The sequence below is a fragment of the Doryrhamphus excisus genome, chromosome 1 (genome assembly GCF_030265055.1).
Source record: "Doryrhamphus excisus isolate RoL2022-K1 chromosome 1, RoL_Dexc_1.0, whole genome shotgun sequence".
Lineage (NCBI taxonomy): Eukaryota > Metazoa > Chordata > Actinopteri > Syngnathiformes > Syngnathidae > Doryrhamphus > Doryrhamphus excisus.
This window is the reverse complement of record NC_080466.1, coordinates 41631732-41658565: the sequence shown is the minus strand read 5'-3', so window position 1 is coordinate 41658565 and position 26834 is coordinate 41631732. Positions and strand designations below refer to the sequence as shown.

The window sequence follows — 26834 nt, the reverse complement described above, 5'->3', positions numbered from 1 at the left end:
CGGTCGGAGGCGTGCGCGCGTCCGCGTGTGTGCGTGTAAAGTGAAAGCGAGCGTGTTTATGTGAGTGTTGGAGAGGAGTGGGGATGGCTGGGGAGGCCATTAGTGAATGGCTGTGCTATTGCATCCTCCCCGGAGACCTCTAAAACACATACGCGCAGTCCCGTCTGTACACACACACACACACACACACGCACACGAACCCGCCTCCCTCATCTCCCCCTAAAACTCCCATCTCTGTGCCATACCTCCACATCCACGCACCGCCCCTCCACTAAAGACAGCATACACACTCTCCTCTCTGCCAGACGCAGCGACAAACCGGCGGTGTGTGCGTGTGTGAGTGCGTGCGTGTGTGAGTGTGTGTGCCCAAGTTCTGCGCGTAATTACGCTCAACGCATGCATGCATTTTTGGGTGCCTTGGATGGCCCGTCACTTTTCTCCGCAAAGTGGACTTCAAGAGGAGGCGTAAAGTTCGGACTTGTTTCAAGCATCATTGCGCGTCTTGGTGGCGCACCAAGGAGGAAGAAAGAAGACGACAGGGGCAGGGGGGTGGAGGGACCTGCGCGCCGAACCGCTGGATGCGATGGATTAGCAGCCCCGTTTCTATTCACCCAGCCCGCCGCTTCATTTGGACTTCCCAGCCCTGACAGCGACTCTCCATCACGGGATTATTTGTGCCCCCTGAAGCCGAGATGACAGAGGAGTGTGTGTTGCGGTGTGTGCTGATGCTCTGCTGCGCGCTCCTCTCCGCCAACGCCAGCAACTGGCTGTAAGTTCAACTCTCTCATCCGAAAATGTCACTTTTACCCATTTCGTGCGTCCTCTTCCTCCTCGTCGTTCTTCTCCTCCATCATCTCTATCAACCCCGCAGCTCAGGTTAATGGTTAAACTGTGCGCACACACGCACGCCCAGACTTAATAACTTACTAACATCCTTGCATCCCCCTTGCACACGGCCTTGCTTTAAAGCACTTCAAAACTGTTATTACCTCCATGGCCGTTTTGCGCACAAAATTGCCAAACTGACATCCATGTAATGTTGTTTTTTATTTAAAAAGATCATTTGTCAAAAGGGGGGCTAACAGGTCCCTTGCACCGCCCCGGCAAAGATCCCATTAGAGATGCTTTAGCGACAACAAATTACAAAAAGACAAAGGAAAATATGCACAGTATGGACAACATAATTAAATCCATAAATCCCAAGTATGAAAACAGAAAAAAAAGCCATGAAATTCAGCACTTTTTCACTTTTTAGGTGGGGTTGGGGGGGTGGGGGGTGGGGGATTCCACTCAGGGAGACAGACTTTGATGTGGGTTGATGTGCTTTTGAGATTAGAGCAGGAAAAACATGACATCAAATCATCATAACATACAGGAGGTGTGTCAACCGTAGAAACAATAAATCATAAAAAAAGGCCACATGTAAGAAGTCAAAACTGAAATGTTGATGCAACGATTAATCAATTATCCAATTAATCAACTATTTTGGTATTTGTTTGTTATTTTTTTATTTTAAAATGTTTTTTTTTTTTTACACAGAGCAAATCTGTTTAGCATGTAAGGGCATTTAGATCGACAATCTGCCCCAATGGCTGGACGGGACTAAAAAATAAAATAAAATAAAAATAAAAATAAAATAAAATAAAATAAAATAAAATAAAATAAAATAAAATAAAATAAAATAAAATAAAATAAAATAAAATAAAATAAAATAAAATAAAATAAAATAAAATAAATTAAAAATGTTTTTTAAGTCCTTAGTCAGCCATGAAAGCAGGTCTATTATCTTTGTGTTTTGGTATTTTTGCCTTCTGATAAGTTGAGGACCAAACCAAACAATGATGGGGACGACCCGATGAATTAAAACAACAGGATTCTAATTCATCCACAAAGAAAATAATCGTTAGGTGCAGCCCTGCTTGTATTTGACTTTTGACTTTTACCAAATTGAAAAAATATACATAAAAATGTAAAAAATTGCCTCCCACATCCTTTGATTTTTCATTATGCGGCCCTCAGCTCACCAAAGGGTCAACGTAGATTTTCTTAGGGTCCTAGTATTTGTACAAGAGTTCAACTGAGACTTTTTTTTAAATGACAAATTACAAAAATAAGAAACACGGTTTCAATATTGCTAACCATAAATTCTTTCATTTTGCAGCAATGACTGGAAATAACATATGTATGTTGTCAGTGGACATCTGTACTGTGTCGTCCATTACAAGCCTTAAATGAAAAAACAATAATACAGTATATATATTATATATATATTATATATATATTCTACATGCTACTTCTTCCTGTGAGCTGCTCTCTGTGGGAGGCGGTTTGGTGCATTCCTCCGCATAGGCTTCGCTCCATTTTGCACTGCCATTCAACCTCTTATCTTCCTCACTTTTTACGAGTTGCGTCCATCATTGAGCGGGAACCAACCAACCCCCTCCCGGAGTGACTTTATCCGAGCTACACGTGACTTTTAATACTAGATGTACACGTATGAATCACACGTACGGTGTCCACCGATGACCTTATGATCTGTAATTAATGATCCCTACTTGGTTAGCTTGTGAGCTTTACTCTAATCTGGTGTTGACGTTAAGATAAGACAGCGTCCCGACGCTGCGTACAGATTCCACCACAGAAGAAGTCCTGCGAAAGCTTGGCCAAAGAGCTTGAAGCTCCGTCACAGAGTGCAGAGTAATTGTGCTGTTTGTGACGGAAGGCGTGGTGACAGCAGGCATGTACGGGCAAGCCGCGGCCGCTCAGTGGGATTACTCAGCGGAGACGAATCTGTGGACTGTAAACTACGGGTGCTACGGAGCTGACGCGGGGTCAATATAACACAATTAGGAGTTAGCTCGGGAGTTAGCATTAAGGAACGTCACATGGTTACATTTGTGTCTATGACTCATAATTCATACCCACCATAGTTTTTCTGTTCTTTAGTAATCAGCAGTCAAAGATTGTTAAGTTTCGGGAAAATATCAGTTCCCAACTACAAAAGGTTTTTGTGAAAATATACATTTCAAGCATAACTTTCAAATATTTGTTGCTTTTATGACAGCTCCGATATCTAAACAACTATACCAACATATACATTATACATATACATTTTACATCAAAATAATAATTTATTTACAAATATAACGCGTAGGAGTTAGCATTAAGGAACGTCACATGGTTACATTTGTGTCTATTACTCATAATTCATACCCACCATAGTTTTTCTGTTCTTTAGTAATCAGCAGTCAAAGATTGTTAAGTTACGGGAAAAAATCAGTTCCCAACTACAAAAGGTTTTTGTGAAAATATACATTTCAAGTATAACTTTCAAATATTTGTTGCTTTTATGACAGCTCCGATATCTAAACAACTATACTAACATATACATTATACATATACATTTTACATCAAAATAATAATTTATTTACAAATATAATGCGTAGGAGTTAGCATTAAGGAACGTCACATGGTTACATTTGTGTCTATTACTCATAATTCATACCCACCATAGTTTTTCTGTTCTTTAGTAATCAGCAGTAGAAGATTGTTAAGTTTCAGGAAAAAATCAGTTCCCAACTACAAAAGGTTTTTGTGAAAATATACATTTCAAGCATAACTTTCAAATATTTGTTGCTTTTATGACAGCTCCGATATCTAAACAACTATACTAACATATACATTATACATATACATTTTACATCAAAATAATAATTTATTTACAAATATAACACCATGAAATATTTACGATTTTCACATTTGGAACTGAACTATGTGTGCGCACGCTACACTCTCATCACGTCCTCCTTCCTGATGTGTGTGTTTTTTCCGATTCACCGTTATAAAAATGCACATCCGCCCCCTTGTGGCCATTTTTATGGCTTGAAATTGCTCTAAAGTGGCATCCATTAGTGGGGAGTTGCATCAGTTGTTGGGGCCGAGTATTATTGTTTATAAAAACGTAAAGTACGTCTTCAGTTGTACAGAAAGTAGGATGCAGGGAACCAGGAGGATATTTACACCGTCCCCCCCCCCCCCCCCCCCCCCCCGCAAATGATGCAACATACATGTAACTGTAACACACGAACTATGCAGGTAACAAAATAGACGCTTCCACACTAAAATGCATGCAAAACAATACTATTTTATAGTCATTCACAAACCCGCAAGGCATACTGGGTAACCTCCTGTTGGGGAAGTGGTGCAGTTGCACTGTGTGCTCCACTTGGTTGCGTTCATCTCTGATTAATGGAGAAGCTTGTCCTTGGCTTGTTTACTTTTTGCGTAGTTAAGTATTTGGTTATGCTGAAAACGATCACTGCCGACAAATTATGAGTAATTATTATTACACTTTTTTCGCTACTTGGTGCTCTCTCTCCTGTTATAAAGCATGGCTGGCACATGTGATGTATGGTGTGTGTGTTTTTGTTGTTGTGGCGCACACACTCGGTAATTAACACTTGGTCTCGTAAGTCACAGCCAGCAAACAGGTGAGCACACATTACACTGAGGGAACAGGGAAGGTGTGTATGTGTGTGTGTGTGTGTGTGTGTGTGTGCTGTATGTGCACTTTGAAATCAAATCAACGATTCGGAGAATGTACTGGCAGGAGCGCTCACTCAAAAATGCGGTGATTTACTATGGAAGAAATTCAGTTGTTTTTACAATAGGAGGTGTAAATGTTGGGTGGACCTGGTCTAGGGCAGGTAACAGCTGTGCTGAAAAAGAATTTGGACCTGTAGGGCCCTGTTTCAGTCATGCAAGAGCAACGACTGTGGCAGGAATCTTCAAGCCGTGTAGGATTGCTGCGATGCACGGAGCGAGACACGCAGTAAAACCTGCGGATTTACCTTCAAGTGTGATGCTAATTGATTGTGTGTGTGCGTGGTTACACGGTATTACACGGTGTTGCAGTATTGTTTAGGGCCGGCAGAATAACTCATTTCTTGGGTATGAATGGGGTGTTATTTTATGTCTACAGGGCTAATAATAATAATAATAATAATAATAATAATAATAATAATAATAATAATAATAATAATAATAATAATAATAATAACCATATTTAGAAAGACATACAGTAAACACGTTTTCCATGCTATAACTAGGAACATATTCAATGGTAATGGTAATGGTTTTATTTCATTTGAACATGCATCAGATTACAATTGAATGCATCCCATAATCAGTTCCCAGTTCCACATGTCCAAAAGGAGTAGGAAGAAGCAAAGCTTATTAAATCCTACCCCTCCATCTGGTACTTTTACAATCAGTAACTGTTACATTTGTTCACTTCCTGCTTTCCTAATATAATGTAAGTATTTTTTGTACTTTATTCATTTTTTGTATCTTAATTTTTTGTATTTTTATTAATTTTTTGTACATTTTTTTTGTACATTTTACATTTGTTCACTTCCTGCTTTCCTAATATAGTTGTCCAAAAGGAGTAGGAAGAAGCAAAGCTTATTAAATCCTACCCCTCCATCTGGTACTTTTACAATCAGTAACTGTTACATTTGTTCACTTCCTGCTTTCCTAATATAATGTAAGTATTTTTTTGTACTTTGTTAATTTTTTGTATCTTAATTTTTTGTATTTTTATTATGTTTTTGTACATTTTTTTGTACATTTTACATTTGTTAACTTCCTGCTTTCCTAATATAGTTGTCCAAAAGGAGTAGGAAGAAGCAAAGCTTATTAAATCCTACCCCTCCATCTGGTACTTTTACAATCAGTAACTGTTACATTTGTTCACTTCCTGCTTTCCATAATATATATTAAGGTTTTTTTTTTTTTTTAATAATGCACCATACAATGTCATAATGGTTACCATAGTAACATCATGACTGGTTCAAGACTCTTCATCCTTGTATTTAGCAAACAATGTAATGTAAAGTAAATGTATTAATATTTAAACCTATAAAAGTTTAAAACTTCATTTACTGCGGTCGGGTCAGGAACTAGGCCGCACGGTGGACGAGTGGTTTGCATGTATGCATGCATGTTCTCTGAGTACTCCGGTTTCCTTCAACATTACAAAAACATGCATGTTAGTTTAAGGTATGAATGTGAGTGTGAATGGTTGTTTGTCTATATGTGCCCTGTGATTGGCTGGCCACCAGTCCAGGGTGTAGAGGCTGTCTCGCCCGAAGACAGGATCAACCCTCGTGAGGATAAGCGGTAGAAAATGAATGAATGATTGACTAATAATAGCCCGTAATCTACTACGACACAGCGATTATTCATTCATTAATTTCTGAAAGAAACGATACAGCGAGCGAGCGATGACCGAACTGATATTTAGAGTCCATCAATGTACATGTCATAGCGCGTGTATTTGGTTCGACCGGGCGGATCCATGCACCGCCCGTCTCCAAAAGGTAACAAACTGGTCAAACTCTTATCAGTTAAAGTAGTCACTATCATCTCGAATGTAGCGGACCGATCTCCATGACACCGACGGTAATACAATGCTGTGATAGTGACTAGGATTGCATCATTTCTTCCTAAGGCCACTGAGGTGTTTGGCGTGTCAGCGATGGCTCAAATGTGTGTGTGAGCATTGAAGCATACGTCCCGGATAACCATGCCGAGGTGCTAAAGAGATGGCAGCGTAACCAGAGAAAGCAGAGACCTTGGCGGTACCCGCTGGCGCCTCACACTTCTTTCACATCCACATGACTCCAATGAGGTTGCAACATGTTATTTCAAGCCCTCTTGTCACCACCGTGTGTGCAATTATCATGCCCCCCCCCCCACTTGAATCAGCAGGGGGAATCGCTCAGGATGACCAGATTAGGATTAGTGGAGGACAGATCAAACTGACAGGGGAAAGGAGCGGGCGGCCTCACTGAAAGATGAGATACAATTGTGGCGCTCTACAGAGAAGTGCGTGAGGCTTTGCGGAGACATAACACACCCTCTGGTGGCGACGTTAGAAGGGCCCGCGCTTGCCGACAACAATGGATGTGAACAGCTGATTGCAATTGGCCTGCACACCACGCCATCTGTTAGATGCAGTGACGACCCGCGTAGCTTGGAAAGCGTTGCAGTGCACGATAGTGAAGGAATCGATTTATATGTAAGATATGTTTGTGGAAAACAGTTTAGACACATAAGACTCAGTGAAAAATAGGAAATAACAAATGAAAACAGTAGAAAAGGTGCCAGAGAACAAACTAAGATTCATTCATTTTCTACCGCTTATCCTCACAAGGGTCACGGGGGTGCTGGAGCCTATCCCAGCTGTCTTCAGGCGAGAGGCGGGGTACACCACGGACTGGTCGTCAGCCAATCACAGGGCACATATAGACAAACAACCATTCACACTCACATTCATACCTATGGACAATTTGGAGTCGCCAATTAACCTAGCATGTTTTTGGAATGTGGGAGGAAACCCGGAGTACCCGGAGAAAAACCACGCATGCACGGGGAGAACATGCAAACTCCACACAGAGATGGCCGAGGGTGGAATTGAACCCGCGCTAACCACACGACTGCCGTGCAGCCCACAAACTAAGATGATTAGGAACAAATAAATACACTTGATCTTGCACCGAGTTCTCAGTCTAGTCTGTCCCACCTTGTCTTTGAGCATGAACTGATGCTCAGAAGAGTGGCGAAATGTCTTGAAGACCACCTGAACAATCCAGTTGAGAATATGTGTCCGTTGGGGTGAGGCCGTCAGGAGAAGCTCCTGAAGTTTTCCAGAGCGGTGAGGAAAACTATGGACGGCGATCCCAAAAACGTGGAAAACCAGCAGGTCTCAACCACGGAGGGACGTTTCGAGACAGGGATGTAGTAGTTGTGTCATTTTGGAGCATCGATACACTTTGGTGAATACCAGGGTATGACGCCCAGAAGGGGGTCATCTGGAAACCAAGTCAAGAACAGGAGGGAAGGGGTAAAGGATGGAGAAGGCTAACCGTGCCATGGAAACAGATGGAGAAGGCCACGACAAATTCTATCAGCAACGCCATCCTTGATGTCCTCCTGGACTCTGGACTCTACCGCCTACTGGAGAACGTAAAGGGACTCAGGTGTCCGGGACCAGGTCTCCAGAGGAATCTGTGCTAGTTGTCATGCTATTAAGTGTCTCTAGCTCCATGACGACAGCCATGTTTCTCGATATTAGGTCTTTGTTCCCCAACACCAGAGTCAGAAAGTCATCATGGTTGTTTATTATATTAAGCAATATATCAGTTTTATTAGGCAATATTATGGGACATCCCTATTGAAGGTGGTCACAGTCCATAGTACAGTCCAGACCACAAAACTATGTCCTTTATATTAAAGAGATACATATTTATTAACTTAAGTTTAATAAAGGGCAGGGGGTTACAAAATCAGGCAGAGTGAGCCTCTTCTCGAAGAATACATAATACAATCCCCTGTACTCCCTGAGAAACTGATATTCCGGGCATGCCCAACCATGTATTGAAAAGTTACATGCAGTATTTGGTTGAAGTTATCACAAAGTACAGTAAATGACCCGATTATATGCCGACACCGGTGAGAAACTACACATCTGACCCTTTCACGACCTCCATCTTGATCTAAAATTGAAAAGGCCGAAAGTATAAAGGAGGAGGCTCAGCGGTGATGAGGTGAGAACCAAATATGTATTCTAGCCTCCTACACAGAGAGCTCTTTATACATACAAATATGTGTGTACAACACATAGTTTACACATGTGTGCTAACTGTGTCAATAGTCAGCTTGATGGTGTGTGTCCAAACCTGCCCACTTTGCATGAATGATCGCACAAGCGAGTGCATTTCCTCATCTCCCCGATGAATGAATGGGAGTCTTTTACAGGATAGAAACGCTTTATTAATGCAAAGAAATGTCACATTCATGAGACACAATTCCGATATTTTCATTCCTGGGGCTGATATTATGAATAACATGACTTTTCCTTCAGGCATTGTCTATGACATGTTGTGTTCAGGGTCACGAGTGAGCTGCTTTGGCCGAGGGGCGGGGTGTACCTTTACGTGGGTGGAATTCAATCGCAAGGCACTAATATGACAACTTTTCAAACCACGATACAAGGGGCAATGTGTTTGCATTTGTGTCATTATGTCGACATAAGCGGTGTCAGTGTCGACATAAGCGAAACCACAGTAATGGAAACATATTGCAATACAAGTGATATGTAGTATTCTGGTCACTAGGCAGTAGTAATGACACAAAACATTGAGACATTACCTTACCTTACATTACCTTAACACCGCATTAAGTCAGCTATAGCCTGTCTGACACGATAGAGTGAAAAAAAAGGTTCTCCTCCTATTCTGTGTGGAAGTGATAACTTTTTGGCTTCTTAAGTTTAGAACAGGGCTGCACGGCGGTCAAGTGGTTAGCGCACAGACCTCACAGCTAGGAAACCTGAGTTCAATTCCGTTTTTCTCCGGGTACTCCGGTTTTCTCCCACATTCCAAAAACATGCTAGGTTAATTGGCGACTCCAATGAATGTGAGTGTGAATGGTTGTTTGTCTATATGTGATTGGCTGGCCACCAGTCCAGGGTGTACCCCGCCTCTTGCCCGAAGACAGCTAGGATAGGCTCCAGCACCCCCCGCGACCCATGTAAGGATAAGCGGTAGAAAATGAATGAATGAATGAAGTTTAGAAAAAAATTAAATCTGAAGCCAACTGGTTAGCTTGCTAGCTTGCTAGCTAGCAGCCGTCTGGAGTCCCTGCAGCATAAGAGTTTGCAATATGTTGTAAACAATGAATAATAGGAATATAAAGTTGACTATAGGTGTGCTATTTTATGTCTACGGGGCTCTAATAATGTTCAAAACATTTGTGGAACAGGTTTTCTATGCTTTAACTATGAAAATATTAATTTTTATCAATGAATCATGCCAATTCGGTTGGGTCTGGAACAAGTTCCAGACCCAACCATCAACCATCACATCAAGCCATTTATTATTTTATTTCTGAAGAGAAATAGCCCCCAGGTACACGGCAAGGCCAAGTTCAGGGGGCGCACACACATAATGATTCCGATCCTTATTGGGCGATGGCACTAATAAAAGGCAGGAGGTTTTACTGTCTTTCATTTCTTTTCCCAAATTGGCATGAAACTGGACGTGTGTGTGTGTGTGTGTGTGTGTGTGAGGGCTGTGGTGTTGGTCGGCCATGTTATTTTTAGGGAGCAATGAGCTCCAGTGGAGCCACCGGCGTATAAATACACCCAGACACACATGTAGACATACCAACAAACAAACACATTTCCATAGTATCAGCCTTGCCTCACATTTTCCAAATCTTCACACAACCTGACCTTCCGCCGTGTCTGCTCTGGATGACACATTTCCGCATTTGACCTTGGACTTTACATATCCTTCATTCATGTCAATGTCAAATGAACTCCTGCTGCACCGAACAGCGTCAGACTTTCAGAGACTGCAGCGGGGGCAGATGTTCTGTACTGTATACTGTATACTGTACTGTACTTTAAAGAAGGGGGGGGTTCACAGTCAGTAAGCTTGTGATGTTGCACCCTCTACAGGTCTCAGTAAGTCTTGTATGTACTGCAGGCTTGGATTAAAAAAGTCTTGAATTGACTGGATAAATCTCGTCACTAGCAGTGCTATATTCAAATTCTGTTATGAATTTGACAGATTTTAGGGTTAGGATTAGGATTAGGATTAGGGTTAGGATTTGGATTAGACAGTAAGTCACCAACGAGTAGGATGCTTTGATTGGGCACTCGACTCGACTCTGTGAACGATACAGTAAAAAGCAAACTGACTTGTTTGCGACGTACAGTAAACCGCGGATATATCGGACTCGGATATATCGGAAATTCGCTCACAACGGACAGATAAAAAAGAACCGATTTTTCTGTAATGCATTTCCAATAAAAATTCATTGCATATATCGGATTTTTTATAACGGATTTCGCCTATTTCGGACAAAATCTCCAGTCCCGTTCCAATGCATTTCCATTAAATTTCCCTCGCATATATCGGATGGCCGCATCGTGGCGCTCCGATTCGCCGAATCGTGACAGGCCGCTATACGACGTCATTTGCAGCGTTTGCAGCGTTGCCTGCATGTCCAGGTACATTGGAAACATAGTCAAGGAAGTGCCTTTTTATAACGGATAAAATCCCATTCACGCATATACCGGATATAAATCCGATATATGCGTAAAACGGACATTTTCCGGTATACGCATATAACGGATTTCGCTTATATCGGACAAAACCAGTAGGAACAATTGAATCCGATATATCCGAGGTTTACTGTACGATATTGCAACTAAGTCGCTAAGTAACAAACTGAGACAGTTTCGAAAGAGCGATATTTGAACGACTATTAAGATCCAGCGTCTATTACCGACTTATCCTTGTACTTATGTTTGAGGAATGAAGTAATTATACATTTTGATTCTAAAAACGTTCAACCTATAGCTCGGCTTCTTTGCGTTTACTACCATTGTATTGATGATGTACTTTCATAGCTTGACAGATGTAATAAAACATTTGATGAGACGGAGGTTGCATCCACGATCACTCTTATTTGGAGTGCAACAGTTTGTTTAAAAAGGGACCGCGTCCGGGGAGTTGTTCCAGTACATCTGCAATCGAACCAAAGCCTTCCTGGCAAACACGGACACAAATTACTGCTTGTGTGTCCCAGTTCAGAATTTGGTCGCAATTGCCATCTGGGAATTGGTTACGGCAGTAACACGGGACCTTTAAAAGTAGACCTGGAGTACTGACAAGTAGAAATACAATACTTTTATTTTGCCTGTTCTCATTTGGTCACGTGTTTGTTTGGGTATTTTTAGTATATTAGTGGTAGAACTTACCAAAATCTGTGATATTGCACCATAGACTCATCCAATTCAATCCAATCCATCCAATCCAATTCCCTGCCTGTTTGGTATCAGAGTTTCTTCTCGACCGATCATCGCCACTGGGTTCCAAATAGGGTTTACCCCACTTCTCACCCGGGTCAGCTGGAAAAGGCCCCCGAAACACCTGAAAGAAGACACTAATACGATGAAATAATGAGTACTGAAATTTATGTTTATGTTTAAATATCATGAAAACATGATGTTGTCTCAGTGCCCAACCATTTTTCTGTCTGTCTGTATTTCCTGTCCTAGATAACAACCAATAACCAAAATAAATATATAAAAGTGATGTAGTATTCTGGTCACTAGGCAGTAGTAATGACACAAAACATTGAGGCATTACCTTACATTACATTACCTTAACACCGCATTAAGTCAAAACATGATAAAGTGAAAAAAGGTTCTCCTCCTATTCTGCGTGGAAGTGGTAACTTTTTGGCTTCTTAAATTTAGAACAGGGCTGCATGGGGGTCGAGTGGTTAGCGCGCAGACCTCACAGCTAGGAGACCTGAGTTCAATTCCACGGCCGGTTTTCTCCGGGTACTCCGGCTTCCTCCCACATTCCAAAAACATGCTCACTTAATTAGCGACTCCAAATTGTCCATAGGTATGAATGTGAGTGTGAATGGTTGTTTGTCTATATGTGCCCTGTGATTGGCTGGCCACCAGTCCAGGGTGTACCCTGACAGCTGGGATAGGCTCCAGCCTCCAGCACCCTCCCTCACAAGCGACCCTTGTGAGGATAAGTGGTAGAAAATGAATGAATGAATGAAGATTAGAAGAAAATGATATCTGAAGCTAACCCAGGGGTGGGCAAACTACGGCCCGGGGGCCACATCCGGCCCGCCAAGTGTTTGAATACGGCCCGTCCGTTCTTTCCAAAGTATTTCATTTAAACTCAACATACGAACTGGCATCATGGCTTGAGCCAACCTTTTGATGGTTTTATCAATTTTGTTATTTGATGTGGTCTGTTGTTTACAAAGTGCTCCTGAAAAAAGGGACACAAGCATAATGATGATAATAATAATAATAATAATAAAAATAATAAATTTTAAAATATTTAAATATTTAAATATAAAATATTTAAATAAAAATATTTAAATATAAAATATTTAAATATAAATCTAAAATAATACATAATAATAGCAGATTGCATGACACTTTTACAGATACAATAATACCAGGTGGACTGTTACGTGTAAAATATATAGTCTGCCCCCCCGTTTTGTTAAATCAATGCGGCCCGCGAGTCAAAAAGTTTGCCCACCCCTGAGCTAACCTGTTAGCTCGCTCCTGGAGTCCCTGCAACATAAGAGTGTGCAATACGTTGTAAACAATGAATAATATGAATATTATGCTTAAAAATGTTTTAAGCATAGATGAACAGTCATGTTGTTTTAATGCCCAACCATTTTCCTGTCTGTATTATGTCTGTATTTCCTGTCCTAGATAACAACCATGTGTCATAAATGTCTCCCCTGTTTGGCTTTCTATGAAGCTGTGGGGGGGCTCTAAGTGGGAGGCACGGTGCATTCCACCTGGACTGCAGTGCAACCATCGGCCAATGCGTGTTTGTGTTGCATTATGCATCACGGCCTTCACAGCACCGCTGGCTCCACCGGGTTTAGGCCCGTGGGATTTATGAACTGGAGGCCGGGAGAGGAAAGACGGAGATAGAGACCAGGATGAGACTGATTGTTTTGTGTGTGTGTGTGTGTGTGTGTGTGTGTGTGTTTGTGAGATGCCCTTCTATGGGTTGACTCCTCTGTCTCCTGGATGAGGTGTTTTGTTAACCTCGTCTCAGGGAAGCAAAGGGTATGTGCCTCAGAATGAGCAGATAACAGGAGGCTTGAAAATGAAACACACTTGCTCAAGGTCTGTATGGTCCTTTCCCACGGGTGTCCGCACAAATGCCCGTCTTAAAAACCCTCTACAGTATCTCTTTGCTTATTATTGCAGAATTGGAGGACTTTTTAAGTAAAAAAATTAAAATGTTAGGCATTAATTTATAATTCCTCATGGTTTAAGCATCAATTATACAATTTCTTTGGAGAAATTTCATATTTTGTTGACTTAAACTTGTTAAAGAACAATATGCAAAAGACTATATGTCAACCCTCCCTATAAATTCCTACACATTCATCAAAAAAAAAAAAAATCGTCTCCGGTACGATGCTATGATGAGGCTATCTATGCTCGAGCAGTCACCAGTCTGGTTTTTCCGTACCAAAATTGTTCCTATATTGGATATATTTCTTTTATTTTTCCTGAAAATTCCCATTTGACGATTGCTAACCTTAACTCTGACCGCTCTCTGCCACGGTTCCATTTCAGCTTAGCCCTGTCATCAGCAATAGACTGATGAGTGGCGATGGCGACCCCACCCCACAGCTGGAGGACAATTTTGACAAACGCGTCTCTGTGGTGCAGAACATTAGTTCAGCCTAACCGTCGTTTCCACTTGGACACATTTCACTGCAGCACACAACTTTCCGTGGGAGAGCTGAGGAGAGCTGGCGTTTCTGTTTTTGTTTGTGTTGTCAATAAACGCGGTAAGGTAAGTTTTCCGTGATTATTTTGGTCGGTTCCGTTCAGGGGCGTCACAAGGTTCTGAGGACGGGGGGGGGGCTTAGCCCCCTGGAGATGCACAGGATATGAATGAATGTAGAAGACATTAGGAAATCCCAAACACAAATAATGAACAAGAACCGGGATATATATAATATATTATATATAATAAATATATTATTATATTGTATAATAATCATTATTATGTTATTAATTAGCCTATTATTATTACTATCATCATTATTCTTCTTCTGATTATTACTACTACTAGTAGTAGTAGTAGATTATAAATTAATGACAGGTAATGTGAATATTTATTTTAACTCCTATTCTTGCCCTATTATATAAAAATTCTTGGTGATTTTTTTTGTAAAAAAAATAATAAAAAATATAATTAAAAAAATATGATTCAGCACATAAATCTGTAAATATTGGAAGCTCTCTGTATCAGCATGAATGGGCTTGGAAACCAAGTCTACAGTTAAAACAGGAGTGCTGATCGGCATCCACTTCCGTTTATGGCTTGCATGGCGTTTGGTCACCATGATGATGATGATGAGCAGAATCCAGAAACTGTGCTTGTTTTATGCTGTCATCTGCACATTGCTGAGCTATTAATTGTTATAATATACGACCCAAAAGCAGGAGCGCCATTCAGGAATCGACTTATTGCAACACCATATGTGAGTAAATCTGGGAAGTCCTGCAAAACACGCCTTATGATCATTTCTGCTATGAATGTATAATTTGGTGTAGTTGTATATTATTGCCTTGGAAGCGTTCCAGAGGAAGTCTCATTCACACCAAGGGTGGATGCTGGCCAATACGGCTGAGACGATGATGTGGAGTGGCAGAGCGCAGGGTTATCACTGTGATAAGTGGCGAGTACCGACATGGTCTGGTTGGGTAGACCAGGGCCTTCAAAGCGGCAACGAGAGGACGATTATCTGGGCTGTTGAGAGAATGAGATGAGAGGCCAACAGGAGAGAAGGAGGTGTTTGGCCCGCCAGACCTCTGGAAGGATGATATGCGATATGATGCCACCAAACACAACAAACACAACAAACACAGGCCACAAGCTGTTGTAAAAGGCGGTTTGTTCGGGCTTACACATAAAGTTTCCATGAGAAAAAAAAAAAAAAATTATATATTATGCTCTGAGACCACTAGCTTGCTCAAATCCCCAAATCCTAACCTTCCTGCTAGCTTGATGTTGACGTTGTCAATATTGCAATAAACTGTTTTACTAACTAATTACAATGGTACCTTAGTTAACGTTTTTCAGTTAACAACCACGTCCAAAATAGAGCCCGATTTGTTTATGCCGCCATCTTGGATCAAAAGACAAAATCTCACGATACTTGTATGTGTATTGTGGGCCACAGAAAAAGAGAAAGCCGATGGTCTGTACGGAAAAAAGGGGTACAAGACCTCCGAATCTTATTGCTTAAAGAGAAGACATCATTTCAACATCATTTCTGCGGCCATTTTACATCCAAAACTAATTTCTGGTTTAGACAAACAACATTTAAGCATTCAAATGTGCTTATAGCAGTGTTATTTTGTTAATTGATTATTTTGTGTGGGTATTTTTCCAAGGAAAGTGGGTAAAAGTGGTAAAAGTTAAATGTTCAGATGTCCATTCATTTGTCATTTACATAATTTTCTGCATGTAAAACTATAATTACCGTCTATATAATGTGTTTTGTTTTAACATTTTCCCGTGTCTGGAACAGATTCATTGCATTTGCATCATTTTCTATGGTAAAAGTTGCTTTGGTTAGAGTTCATTTTTGGTTAGAGCCGGACCTGCTGTATTAATACCACTGAAAACAGGATATTTACATTTTTAAATAAAAAAAATGATTAATTGAATGAAATAGCTGACGATTAATCATTGATTCTTTGATTAATTGTTAATTGACATGGAGAATCTTGGTTACAAAAAAAAACATAACCTTTGGCTACTATAGATGTGAAAATGTACATTTATCTTTGCTTGGATGGACATTTTTTTTTGCATTTGCCCATTTAAGTGCTTTAAAAGTTGTTTAAAATTGTTATGTTGTGATTGTAGCTGACATTGTTTTGCAGCTTCCATCGCAACACAAACTCAACCTGGCTGCCCCCAGGAGAACGGGGGTCTGCAGGGTTTAATAGGTTAAGGACGATACTCAGAAATGGTATTAAATGTCAAAATATTTTAGGCTTTGCTGTACCAAACATGATGGAAAATACAATGCAAAACGGTTCCAGTATCCCTGTAAAGTGCTGTCAATAATAATAATCACCATAATTCTCCCAGATTTGGACATGTGCCACAGCTCCACTGAGACACTGAGACAGACCCATGAAGGTTTTGCCGAGGTATGTGTGGCCTTGGGAACTTGGGAACTCATAACCTCGGACTCATGAAATGAGCTTGAAAAACCGAAGTGAAAACAATGTTTGCTCAAACGGCATCATAGCACTCAAATTCAGCGATGAAAGCGACACGTCAGGAAGCTCCGAGCGCTGTAGACGGTACATCATCAAGGCCCCCCGACCTCAAAGGGGCGGTTCAGCGGCGGCTAATGTGAAAGCCTATTTCTGTGAAGCGCAGCTGGGCCTGGAGATATGGGGGGCAGGTGTGCGCGTGGGGGAGTCGGGTCATCGAGACCAATGTCGTTCTCTCACACGTCTTCGATTGTGCGCGTATGCGCTATATCTTACTGACCTGTCTGGGCTCGAGGTGGTGTCTGTGATAAACCACTTTCCCTCCTCTCCGTGTACTCGTAAGCAGTCCCTCGCCCAAAACGTTCTCACAACGTCATGGGAACTCAACCCCTCCCTGCATCGTTTGATTGGCGGGTTTAAGCTAAATCACACGCCCCTGCTTGGACCTCAACAACACGTAAATATTTATTCTAGGGATGTCAAAAATAAGCACATTTCATTAATTACGTTTTTAAAAATTGCATGATTAACATTTTGTCCTCAACACTTCAGCAGCTGCACAATTCCAACACTTAGTATTCCAACTTACACACTTCTCTCGCAGCGTTGCCAACTTGGCAATTTTCTTCTCGCTAAATCTGGCGACATTCCACGCCACTTGATGTATGACTTGATACATTTTCTCAAAAGCAACAAATCTATCGACTTTTCTGGCGTCATCTGGGAATTTTGGGAATATTTGGGGACCCCAAAGTGAAAGCATTGTATTGTTTTGCATTTTCTGCTTTCACTGAGAAACATCGGGTGCTGTTGACAGTTCCACCCCACTCAAAGACATTCACAACTTGGCCTTTTTTTTTTTTTTTGCTAAAGCTATCCAAATCATTGGAAATGGCTGAATAGAACAGTCTGACTCACTGCGTCATCTTACAAACATTAAAATCATCACACAGTAACTTAACACTCAAAAGGTATTACAAGAGCAGTTAATTGGCAGACAAGCAACATAGATGGATGTCATCGCAATGCTGCTTCTGTTCACCAGAGGGAGCTACAGGAGCACAGAGCCCAGGGGGAGGCTGATGTCATTGCAGCACCCCAATGAAAGCTTAATCACGACAAGTGAACATATAACTTTTGTTATTGATACATTGTGGGCATCTTATCACTTACTTATCACTTACTTACTTACTTATCAGTTACTTTATTCAAATTTGGTTGAAAGGTGTATTTCCATGTATCGCTAGGGGCGTCTCTTCACTTAATCTTTGCCGTAGCGAATCAGGATGGGAGTTTCATATCAGTTGACTGATGTCATGACATCAGTCATCTAACTTCCTCTAACACCCTCATCGAGTTAGTTTTGGTTCTTTTTCTCTTTGTGTTCTCTATCATACGCTCATTGATGAAGTTCAATTCTACTTTCTGTCCTATCAGGTACCTGGCCAAGCTATCATCGGTAGGAAGCATCCGGGACGAAGAAACGTGCGAGAGGTTACGAGGCCTCATCCAAAGACAGGTGCAATAACCAATGACGCTTCAGACCTGCTTTTCGTGAGGCTTCCGTTTCAGACTTATCAGCCAATAGCAAAAAACTTTTGTTTTTCACCCTCTCTCCAAAAAATTGTACCAACCAAAACTCGGTTTAAGCCCTGAATGTGCCTCACACACTTATTAAACTTAGATGATGGCTTTGCCACATGGAACTATGATGCAGCAGCCGCCGGATAGTGGTTGGCAAAAAAAAAAACATGATCAGTGAAGCATGAACCCATAAACGTAAAAATTCATGAGCTGATAAATGTATGCCACATATTTTTATCTATGTTAGCACATATTTATAAATTATTAAAGCCACAGGGTAAATGCCATATGTTTTTTGTGGAAGCAACGGCCTTTTTTCAGAGATGAAAAATAAAAAAATTTTGACCAAATTTTTCTAATTTGCAAAATTGTTGTTATTTTAGTAATTATAATTTCTATGTATTCATTATAACAATTACTTAGCGTATTTTCCGGACTATAAGTCGCACTTTTTTTGATAGGTTGGCTGTTCCTGGGACTTATACTCCAGAGCGACTTATGTATGTTTTTTTTCTACCTAATTATGCATTTTTGGTCTTGTGCGACTTATACTCCGTAGCGACTTATAGTCCAAAAAAAATATGGTAATTTTTTTCTTAAATTACGTTATTACACTTTATAATAATAATAATAATAATAATAATAATAATAATAATAATAATAATAATAATAATAATAATAATAATAATAATAATAATAATAACAAAATGATAATTTAGGGTGACCGAATTTCTTTAGATAGAAAGTAAATGTAATGACCCCCCTCATACATTTCTGTATGGGGGGGGTCATGATGATGGTTGCCTGGGGTCCTTACTGCCAACATGCTTCACACCTTGTTCTCTGCCGCAGGTTCAAATCTGTAAGCGCAGTGTGGAGGTGATGGACGCGGTGCGCCGGGGCGCTCAGCTGGCGATCGACGAGTGCCAGTTCCAGTTCCGCAACCGACGCTGGAACTGCTCCACCCTGGAGAGCATGCCCGTGTTCGGCAAAGTGGTCACCCAGGGTGCGTTTGTGCAGGCGCCACGCTCTTATCTCATGTCGCGAGCACGACGCATGTTACTTTTAACGCCTCTTCAACGCCGGTTGCCTGTGTGTGTGTGTGTGTGTGTCTTAGGCACCCGTGAGGCTGCCTTTGTGTACGCCATCTCAGCAGCCAGTGTGGCATTCGCGGTCACGCGGGCCTGCAGCAGCGGAGAGCTGGAAAAATGCGGCTGCGACCACAATGTGCATGGAGTCAGTCCAGAGGGTAAATATCACTCGCTCGGTTCTTCTGACAAAGCCAGACGTAGCGACACATGCAGATAGTCTATCGGAAATACGACTTTTAAGGTGTATCTCATTTATAAAAGTAAACAAGAAATATTACTATACAATTCTTGACTGTGGAAAAGTACACTTTTCTCGCTTAAGTGTGTTTGAACAAAAAGTGGTGCTTGTGTGATTATGATTATTATCACTGACTCAGTGCTGCGCTGGTGTCGGACTGCGGTTAGTAAAGTTGCAGCCAGGCAGCAAAACAATGAGCGCTCTTATAAGTCCGATGCAAAGCTGCTGACTTGTGGCTAACGCTTTGCTGTTTCAACACTACGAGGATCACCTCAGACATTTCACAGTGTCATTTGATATAGTGTTTTTGACAAAAAAAAAAAAAAAAAAAGGCATATTAGAGTAATTGTAATATCTTGTCGCAGGATTCCAGTGGTCAGGCTGCAGTGACAACATTGCTTACGGAGTGGCTTTTTCTCAGTCCTTTGTGGACGTGAGGGAGAGGAGTAAAGGCCAGTCGTCCAGTCGGGCCCTCATGAACCTCCACAACAATGAGGCCGGAAGGAAGGTAACTCAACCTGCTTTATTACCTTAGTATTTTTCATGTATAGCAGGATACTGACTGATATTTGTACGAATCACACATTGAAGTGAATCGGGTAGTCTAATGACTCGAGTTAGTCGATGCTCGTTGAATACCCGTCAAGAGTCAATAATAACTGTATCGAAGTATTGCTTCAGTAACACTAGGAATCGGACAATTCTGTAACCCAGATAAAGATGTCACATGATATTAGTCAGCTGACATCAAAATGCACTAGAGTACTCATTGAGTACCCCTCAGACAGTAAAACTTGAGTCAATAATAACTGTATCTGTATCGAAGTATCGCTTCGGTAATACTAGGAATCGAACAATTCTCTAACCCAGATAAAGATGTCACATGATGTCAGTCAGCTGATATCAAAATGCACTAGAGTACTCGTTGAGTACACATCAGACAGTGAAATTTTAGTCAATAATAACTGTATCTGTATCGAAGTATCGCTTCGGTAACACTAGGAATCGAACAATTCTGAAGATGTCACATGATCTTAGTCAGCTGACATCAAAATACACTAGAGTACTCATTGAGTACCCCTCAGACAGTAAAACTTGAGTCAATAATAACTGTATCTGTATCAAAGTATCGCTTCGGTAACACTAGGAATCGAACAATTATTTAACCCAGATAAAGATGTTACATGATCTTAGTCAGCTGACATCAAAATGCACGAGAGTACTCGTTGAGTACCCACCAGACAGTGAAACCTGAGTCAGTAATAACTGTATCTGTATCGAAGTATCGCTTCGGTAACACTTGGAATCGAACAATTCTGAAGATGTCACATGATCTTAGTCAGCTGACATCAAAATCCCGGCAGGCGGAACCAATCGGCGCCTTCAGTTGGTGGAAGAGGGCGCCTCTAGCTCGATAAAAAACTGCTTTTTCATCCAATTTCTGAGTAGTACCAATGAAAGTGGTCATTGTGTCGAGGTTTTCTGGGATAGGCTCCAGCAATGGATGTTGATAACACGGTGGTGTTGCTGTGATCTTCAGCGTTCTGGAATAAGACTCAGCACCAGCGATGGTTCTCAGTCAGAAAAGGTTGCCTTGCACCATCCAGGTTGGGAGTGAGGTCTTGTCCCCGGTGGTGGCATTCGAGTATCTTCGGGTTGGAAAGTGAGGTCGACATACGAGGCAGCGGTTGATGTACCGGACCGAGCAAAGCTCTCGATTTACTAGTCGATCTACGTTCCCACGCTTTGGGTCGTGACCGGAAGAATGGGGTCTGAAATGAGCTTCATCCGTAGGGTGGTTGGACTGACCCTAACAGAGATAGGGCGAGGAGCTGGGTCATCCAGGAGGGGCTCAGAGTAGAGCCGCCACTCCTTCCACGGTGAGGTGTTCCGGCATGCCCAGCCGGGAGAAGGGATTATGTCTCACAGCTGGCCTGGGAATGCCTTGGGGTCCTCACAGTGGAACCGAGGAAAGAGGTGGCCAGGGATGTGGATGTCTGAAAAATCCCTCCTGAGACCCCCCCCTGCGAACCGGATCCGGATAAGCGGAAAAAATTGGAATGGAATGAAATATGTTGGTTATTATATTGAAAACCTGTTTGCGTACTATACAGTGCAATTCCATCCCATTGGAAATTCCGACCCCGGAACCCCTGGAGATAGCAGTATTCCCAAATGAAACTTCTAATCAACTTCTGTCATTTTTCCAGGCCATCCTGGCTCACATGCGTGTGGAGTGTAAATGTCACGGCGTGTCGGGTTCCTGTGAGGTGAAGACCTGCTGGAAAGCTATGCCGCCCTTCCGCAAGGTGGGCAACATCATCAAGGAGAAGTTCGATGGCGCCACCGAAGTGGAGCAGCGCAAAATGGGTTCCGCAAAAGTCCTGGTGCCTCGAAACTCCCAGTTCAAACCTCACACTGATGAGGATCTGGTCTACTTGGAGCCCAGTCCGGACTTCTGCGACTACGACCCACGTACGCCGGGCATGCTGGGCACAGTGGGGCGCCAGTGTAACAGAACGTCAAAAGCGATCGACGGCTGCGAGCTGATGTGCTGCGGCCGCGGGTTCCAGACACAGGAAGTGGAGGTGGTGGACAGGTGCAGCTGTAAGTTCCACTGGTGCTGTTACGTCAAATGCAAACAGTGCCGCAAAATGGTGGAGATGCACACGTGCCGGTGATGAACTGAGCCGGAGCAGAGGGCAATGCAGATGAACACAATGCCTCACAGTCCTGATCGAAACCGGAGAAAGCGCCTCGGACGCCGCCTCGGCTGGATACCACCAAGAGACCGAGTAGCCGAGAGGTCCACGGAGGTCCAAGTCCTCATACTGTTGTGGTCTCAATTAGAATGCATCGTTCACATCCCTTCTCCGCTCCTTTTTAGAATGTTTAACTTATTTGCTGAGACTGAGGAGCTTATCTGGGATTGACTGAGGAGACGTGGAAATAAGGAGGGATAAACGTTCTGAGATTTGGGTCTAAAGGAGGGCTGTGGGCCCTCTGTCCTCGTTGCTGCTGCTGCTACTGCTGCTGCTGCTTTGGAGATTCAATGCCGCACTTCAAGGAAGCGTCCGTGAAGGACCAACGGCAAAGACTGAGTCAGCAGTCACACGTGGACCTTCTGTGTGCTTTCTGTGTTTATACGCACTGAGCTGCACCGAGCTCCACTTCCATGCAGACATGCGTGAAATTATTCCAAGTGAAATCCACTATCAGTTACTTCCTGTTTTGATGTCAGCTCACAGCATGAGCACAAGTGGTGGGCATCGGGCAGAGAACACAATCGCGTCTCCAAAAGATTAGTACTCATTCACACCCAGAACTTGGACCAGTTTTCACAAAGCAGGACAGTTTGGTTCAGTTTGTAACGAAACACAGTTTTCCCATCGTCGAAATTGGAGGGATTCCCAAAATAGCGAAATTGGAAAATAGCGTCAACATTAGAAACGAACAGAGATGCTCAACTTTGGCTTGATACCGATATACCGATATACCGATATACCGATATACCAACATACCAACATACCAACATACCGACATACCGACATACCGATATACCGATATACCGATATACCGATATACCAACATACCGACATACCGACATACCGATATACGATATACCGATATACCGATATACCGATATACCGATATACCGACATACCGACATACCGACATACCGATATACCAACATACCGATATACCGATATACCAATATACCGATATACCGATATACCGATGAACGATATACCGATATACGATATACGATATACCGATATACGATATACCGGTATACCGATATACCGATATACCGATATACCAATAAACGATATACCGATATACCAACATACCAACATACCAACATACCAACATACCGATATACCAATATACCGATATACCGATGAACGATATACCGATATACGATATACCGATATACCGATATACCGATATACCGGTATACCGATATACCGATATACCAATATACCGATATACCGATATACCGATAAACGATATACCAATATACCGATATACCGATATACCGATATACCGATATAACGATATACCGGTATACCGATATACCGATATACCAATATACCGATATACCGATATACGATATACCGATATACCGATAAACGATATACCGACATACCGATATACCGATATACCAATATACCGATATACCGATATACCAATATCCCGATATACCGATATACCGATATACCAATATAGTCCAGCACGTCATTACCGATACCGATACATCGCAGCTTTTCCCTCAAACTAATCTAAGGTCACATGACTGGTAATGAAAGAACACGTTATATTTCTTGTACTGTGATTCCAGTTGATGCATTTCACAAATAAACACTCTTTGTGCAAAATAAGACCAATACAGCAATACCTCATTTATCACTGTTAATTGGTTCCAGACCCAACTGTGATAAGTGAATTTCCGTGAAGTAGGATTCCTCATTTATAAATGAAATATTTTTGTAGTTATTTTGTAGTTTATGACCTTCTAAATATGTTTTTTTTAACATTATTGAAGCCCTCTAGGCAGGAAATAACGCTCCTTTAGTCACCATTGCACTTGTATTACATAATATAGTAATAAATACATAATAAAATAAACATAAGCTATAAAGAACACAGGACTCATAAGTTGGAATTGAGGCCAAAAGTTAAATTTGCAATTTGTAAAATAAGTTGTTGTTGTTTTACTCATAACAGGCCGTCATTTATTTATTTTGAAAAACTCGGATGATCACTCGCAGTGATATCATCAACAGCGGAAAAACCATCACCGATATGAACCATTATCTTATTTTTCTCATTCACGATCCTTATGTAAGACACAAAGACCCGTCTTTCTCTTTTCTGTGCTTTCTAAAGATGGCAGGTAATTAATGCACGTAATGGTAAGTTTATAAAAGCTACAATGCTAATGTTAACATGCTAACAATGCTAACACACTAGCTGATAGCATGCTGGTATAATAGCACTTACTCTTAGTTTATACATAAGAAAAATGCCGTAAATGCTAACGTTACAAAACTAGCAATGCTAATATATTAACAGTTAGCATGCTAACAAACACTGTCTATGTAAGTTTATATTATATAGTTGAAAAAAAGCTAAGATGCTTAGTCTTTATGTTTAAGTTTATGCCTATAAAAATGGCTAAAACGCAAAAGAAAATCGAGATTCCTAATTTTTGCGGACTCTTTATGTAAGTTTACACATAAGAATAAAGGCTTAAATGCTAACGTTAGGATACTAGCAATGCTAATAAAAGTTAGCATGCTAACAAACATGAAAACACTGTCTATGTAAGTTTATATTATATAGTTGAAAAAAAAGCTAAGATGCTTAGTCTTCATGTTTAAGTTTATGCCTATAAAAATGGCTAAAACGCAAAAGAAAATCGAGATTCCTAATTTTTGCGGACTCTTTATGTAAGTTTATACATAAGAAAAAAGGCTTAAATGCTAACGTTAGGATACTAGCAATGCTAATAACAGTTAGCATGCTAACAAACATGAAAACACTGTCTATGTATATAATTTATATTATATAGTTGAAAAAAAGCTAAGATATGTTTACGTTTTTGCCAATAAAAAAAAAGCTTAAATGCAAAAGAAAATCGAGATTCCCAATTTTTGCGGAAATCCATTGGTATCACGTTGCTATAATGTCACACTATACACACATACATTACCGTTCCAAACTGAACTGAACTCGAGCGCTATGTGAAAATGTGTCTTTTATATAAACATCCATCAGATCGGATAGATCAGCCCGGGATATCGACCTCCTTGCGTATCACACAAACCCGCACAAACACATGCATCACGCAGACACAATGCAAACACTCAGATAATGAAAACCTTCTGGGCTCTGACGGCAGGTCGCTGCGCGTGTTCACCATGCATGATGACTGAAGCACTTTCTCTCCAACCGCACATAAAGCCCTCTACCCCGCAGCATGTGACCACGTACGTATGGCCGACCCGTACCACCGAAAAACGCCACGCTTGCCTTATTTGTTGTTAGGCAAGCTTGCTTGCTTGTTAGCATTATAATGATCATAACGTAGATCTGTAAAGACTTATACACTGAAGACGATTATACTGCCTCTGAATGTATGTTAATGCTGAATATATGCTGTGTCAAATATGCCTGTTGACTGTTCTTTTCCATACCGCAGTACAGTATATGTTCGAATTCACCACCGAGCCCAAAGCACATACATTTATTTCAATTTGGAGTCATTTTTTCCCTCTGGAATAAAACCAAAACATTTTTTCTGTATTTTTTTTTTAACATGCAACCCATGTTTGAGTTGAGAGTCACTGAAAAAAAAATGGTCCCCACACATTGAGCAACATAATTGTACAATATTTGTGTACCAACACCAACAATATATCTCTAATAGTGATTTTAAGTGCAATCATGCAGTGTGCCAACCACAGACAGTAGTTAAGTTTCTGCACGATGCAAGGAAGCCACTCACTCGTCTAGTCTGTTTTGGCTTTGAGAAAGACCAGGGGGCAAGAACACTCGAATATACAAGGATTACATTAAATGCAGACCACATGGTACAGACTTCCTTCTGCTTCTGTTGCTATCGATATTACACAGGCACACAAGCTAGATTCTGCATTATCTTTCAATTACATTGCTTCTGTTACTGCAGTGTAACCGTTCCCAAGATGGTTTAAATAAGGTGGGAGGTGGCCAGGCCGATGGGGAAATATCCAAGTGTGTGTGTGCGCGTGAGGATTAGAAAGAGACTGACAGCAGGATTTGACCACGTACTGTCAACATACATCAACATGAGTGGAAGAAACCCAATACACTACTGCAATAAAACACGCTGACACTGTGCTGATGTGTGCTGATACCAAGGACAGACTTTTCATGCCACAGAGTGAAAAAAAAAGCTTTCAGTAGAGTTTTAACAACGGCAGACAGTATTTTGATGAATTAAGGTCTTCCAAAGGTGTGTGTTAACATAATATAAAATAAATATTCA

At 41.3% G+C, this 26834-nt stretch overlaps 1 protein-coding gene across 3 annotated transcripts; it reads left to right on the top strand.

Annotated features, from left to right (window-relative positions):
* Positions 1 to 317: 317 nt before the first annotated feature.
* Positions 318 to 26794, top strand: wnt4 (wingless-type MMTV integration site family, member 4). Of its 3 annotated transcripts, XM_058081136.1 has the most exons (6): positions 318 to 769; positions 18326 to 18407; positions 19325 to 19478; positions 19590 to 19721; positions 20167 to 20309; positions 22012 to 26794. In XM_058081136.1, exons 1-6 carry the CDS (start codon positions 693 to 695, stop codon positions 22480 to 22482), a joined length of 1059 nt encoding a protein of 352 aa, XP_057937119.1. In that variant the 5' UTR covers positions 318 to 692; the 3' UTR covers positions 22483 to 26794. The 3 variants fall into 3 exon arrangements, with proteins under 3 accessions (XP_057937119.1, XP_057937128.1, XP_057937110.1); XM_058081145.1 differs by lacking the exon at positions 19590 to 19721; XM_058081127.1 differs by having other exon boundaries at positions 19325 to 19721.
* The last annotated feature ends 40 nt before the right edge of the window (positions 26795 to 26834 follow it).

Bases quoted from the DNA above. Each gene is read 5' to 3' on its own strand.
- wnt4 (XM_058081127.1), top strand. From the start codon at position 693: ATGACAGAGGAGTGTGTGTTGCGGTGTGTGCTGATGCTCTGCTGCGCG. The intron at 18,408-19,324 runs GTGCAATAACCA...TCTCTGCCGCAG, and splicing joins GAGGCCTCATCCAAAGACAG to GTTCAAATCTGTAAGCGCAG. The intron at 19,722-20,166 runs GTAAATATCACT...ATCTTGTCGCAG, and splicing joins GCATGGAGTCAGTCCAGAGG to GATTCCAGTGGTCAGGCTGC.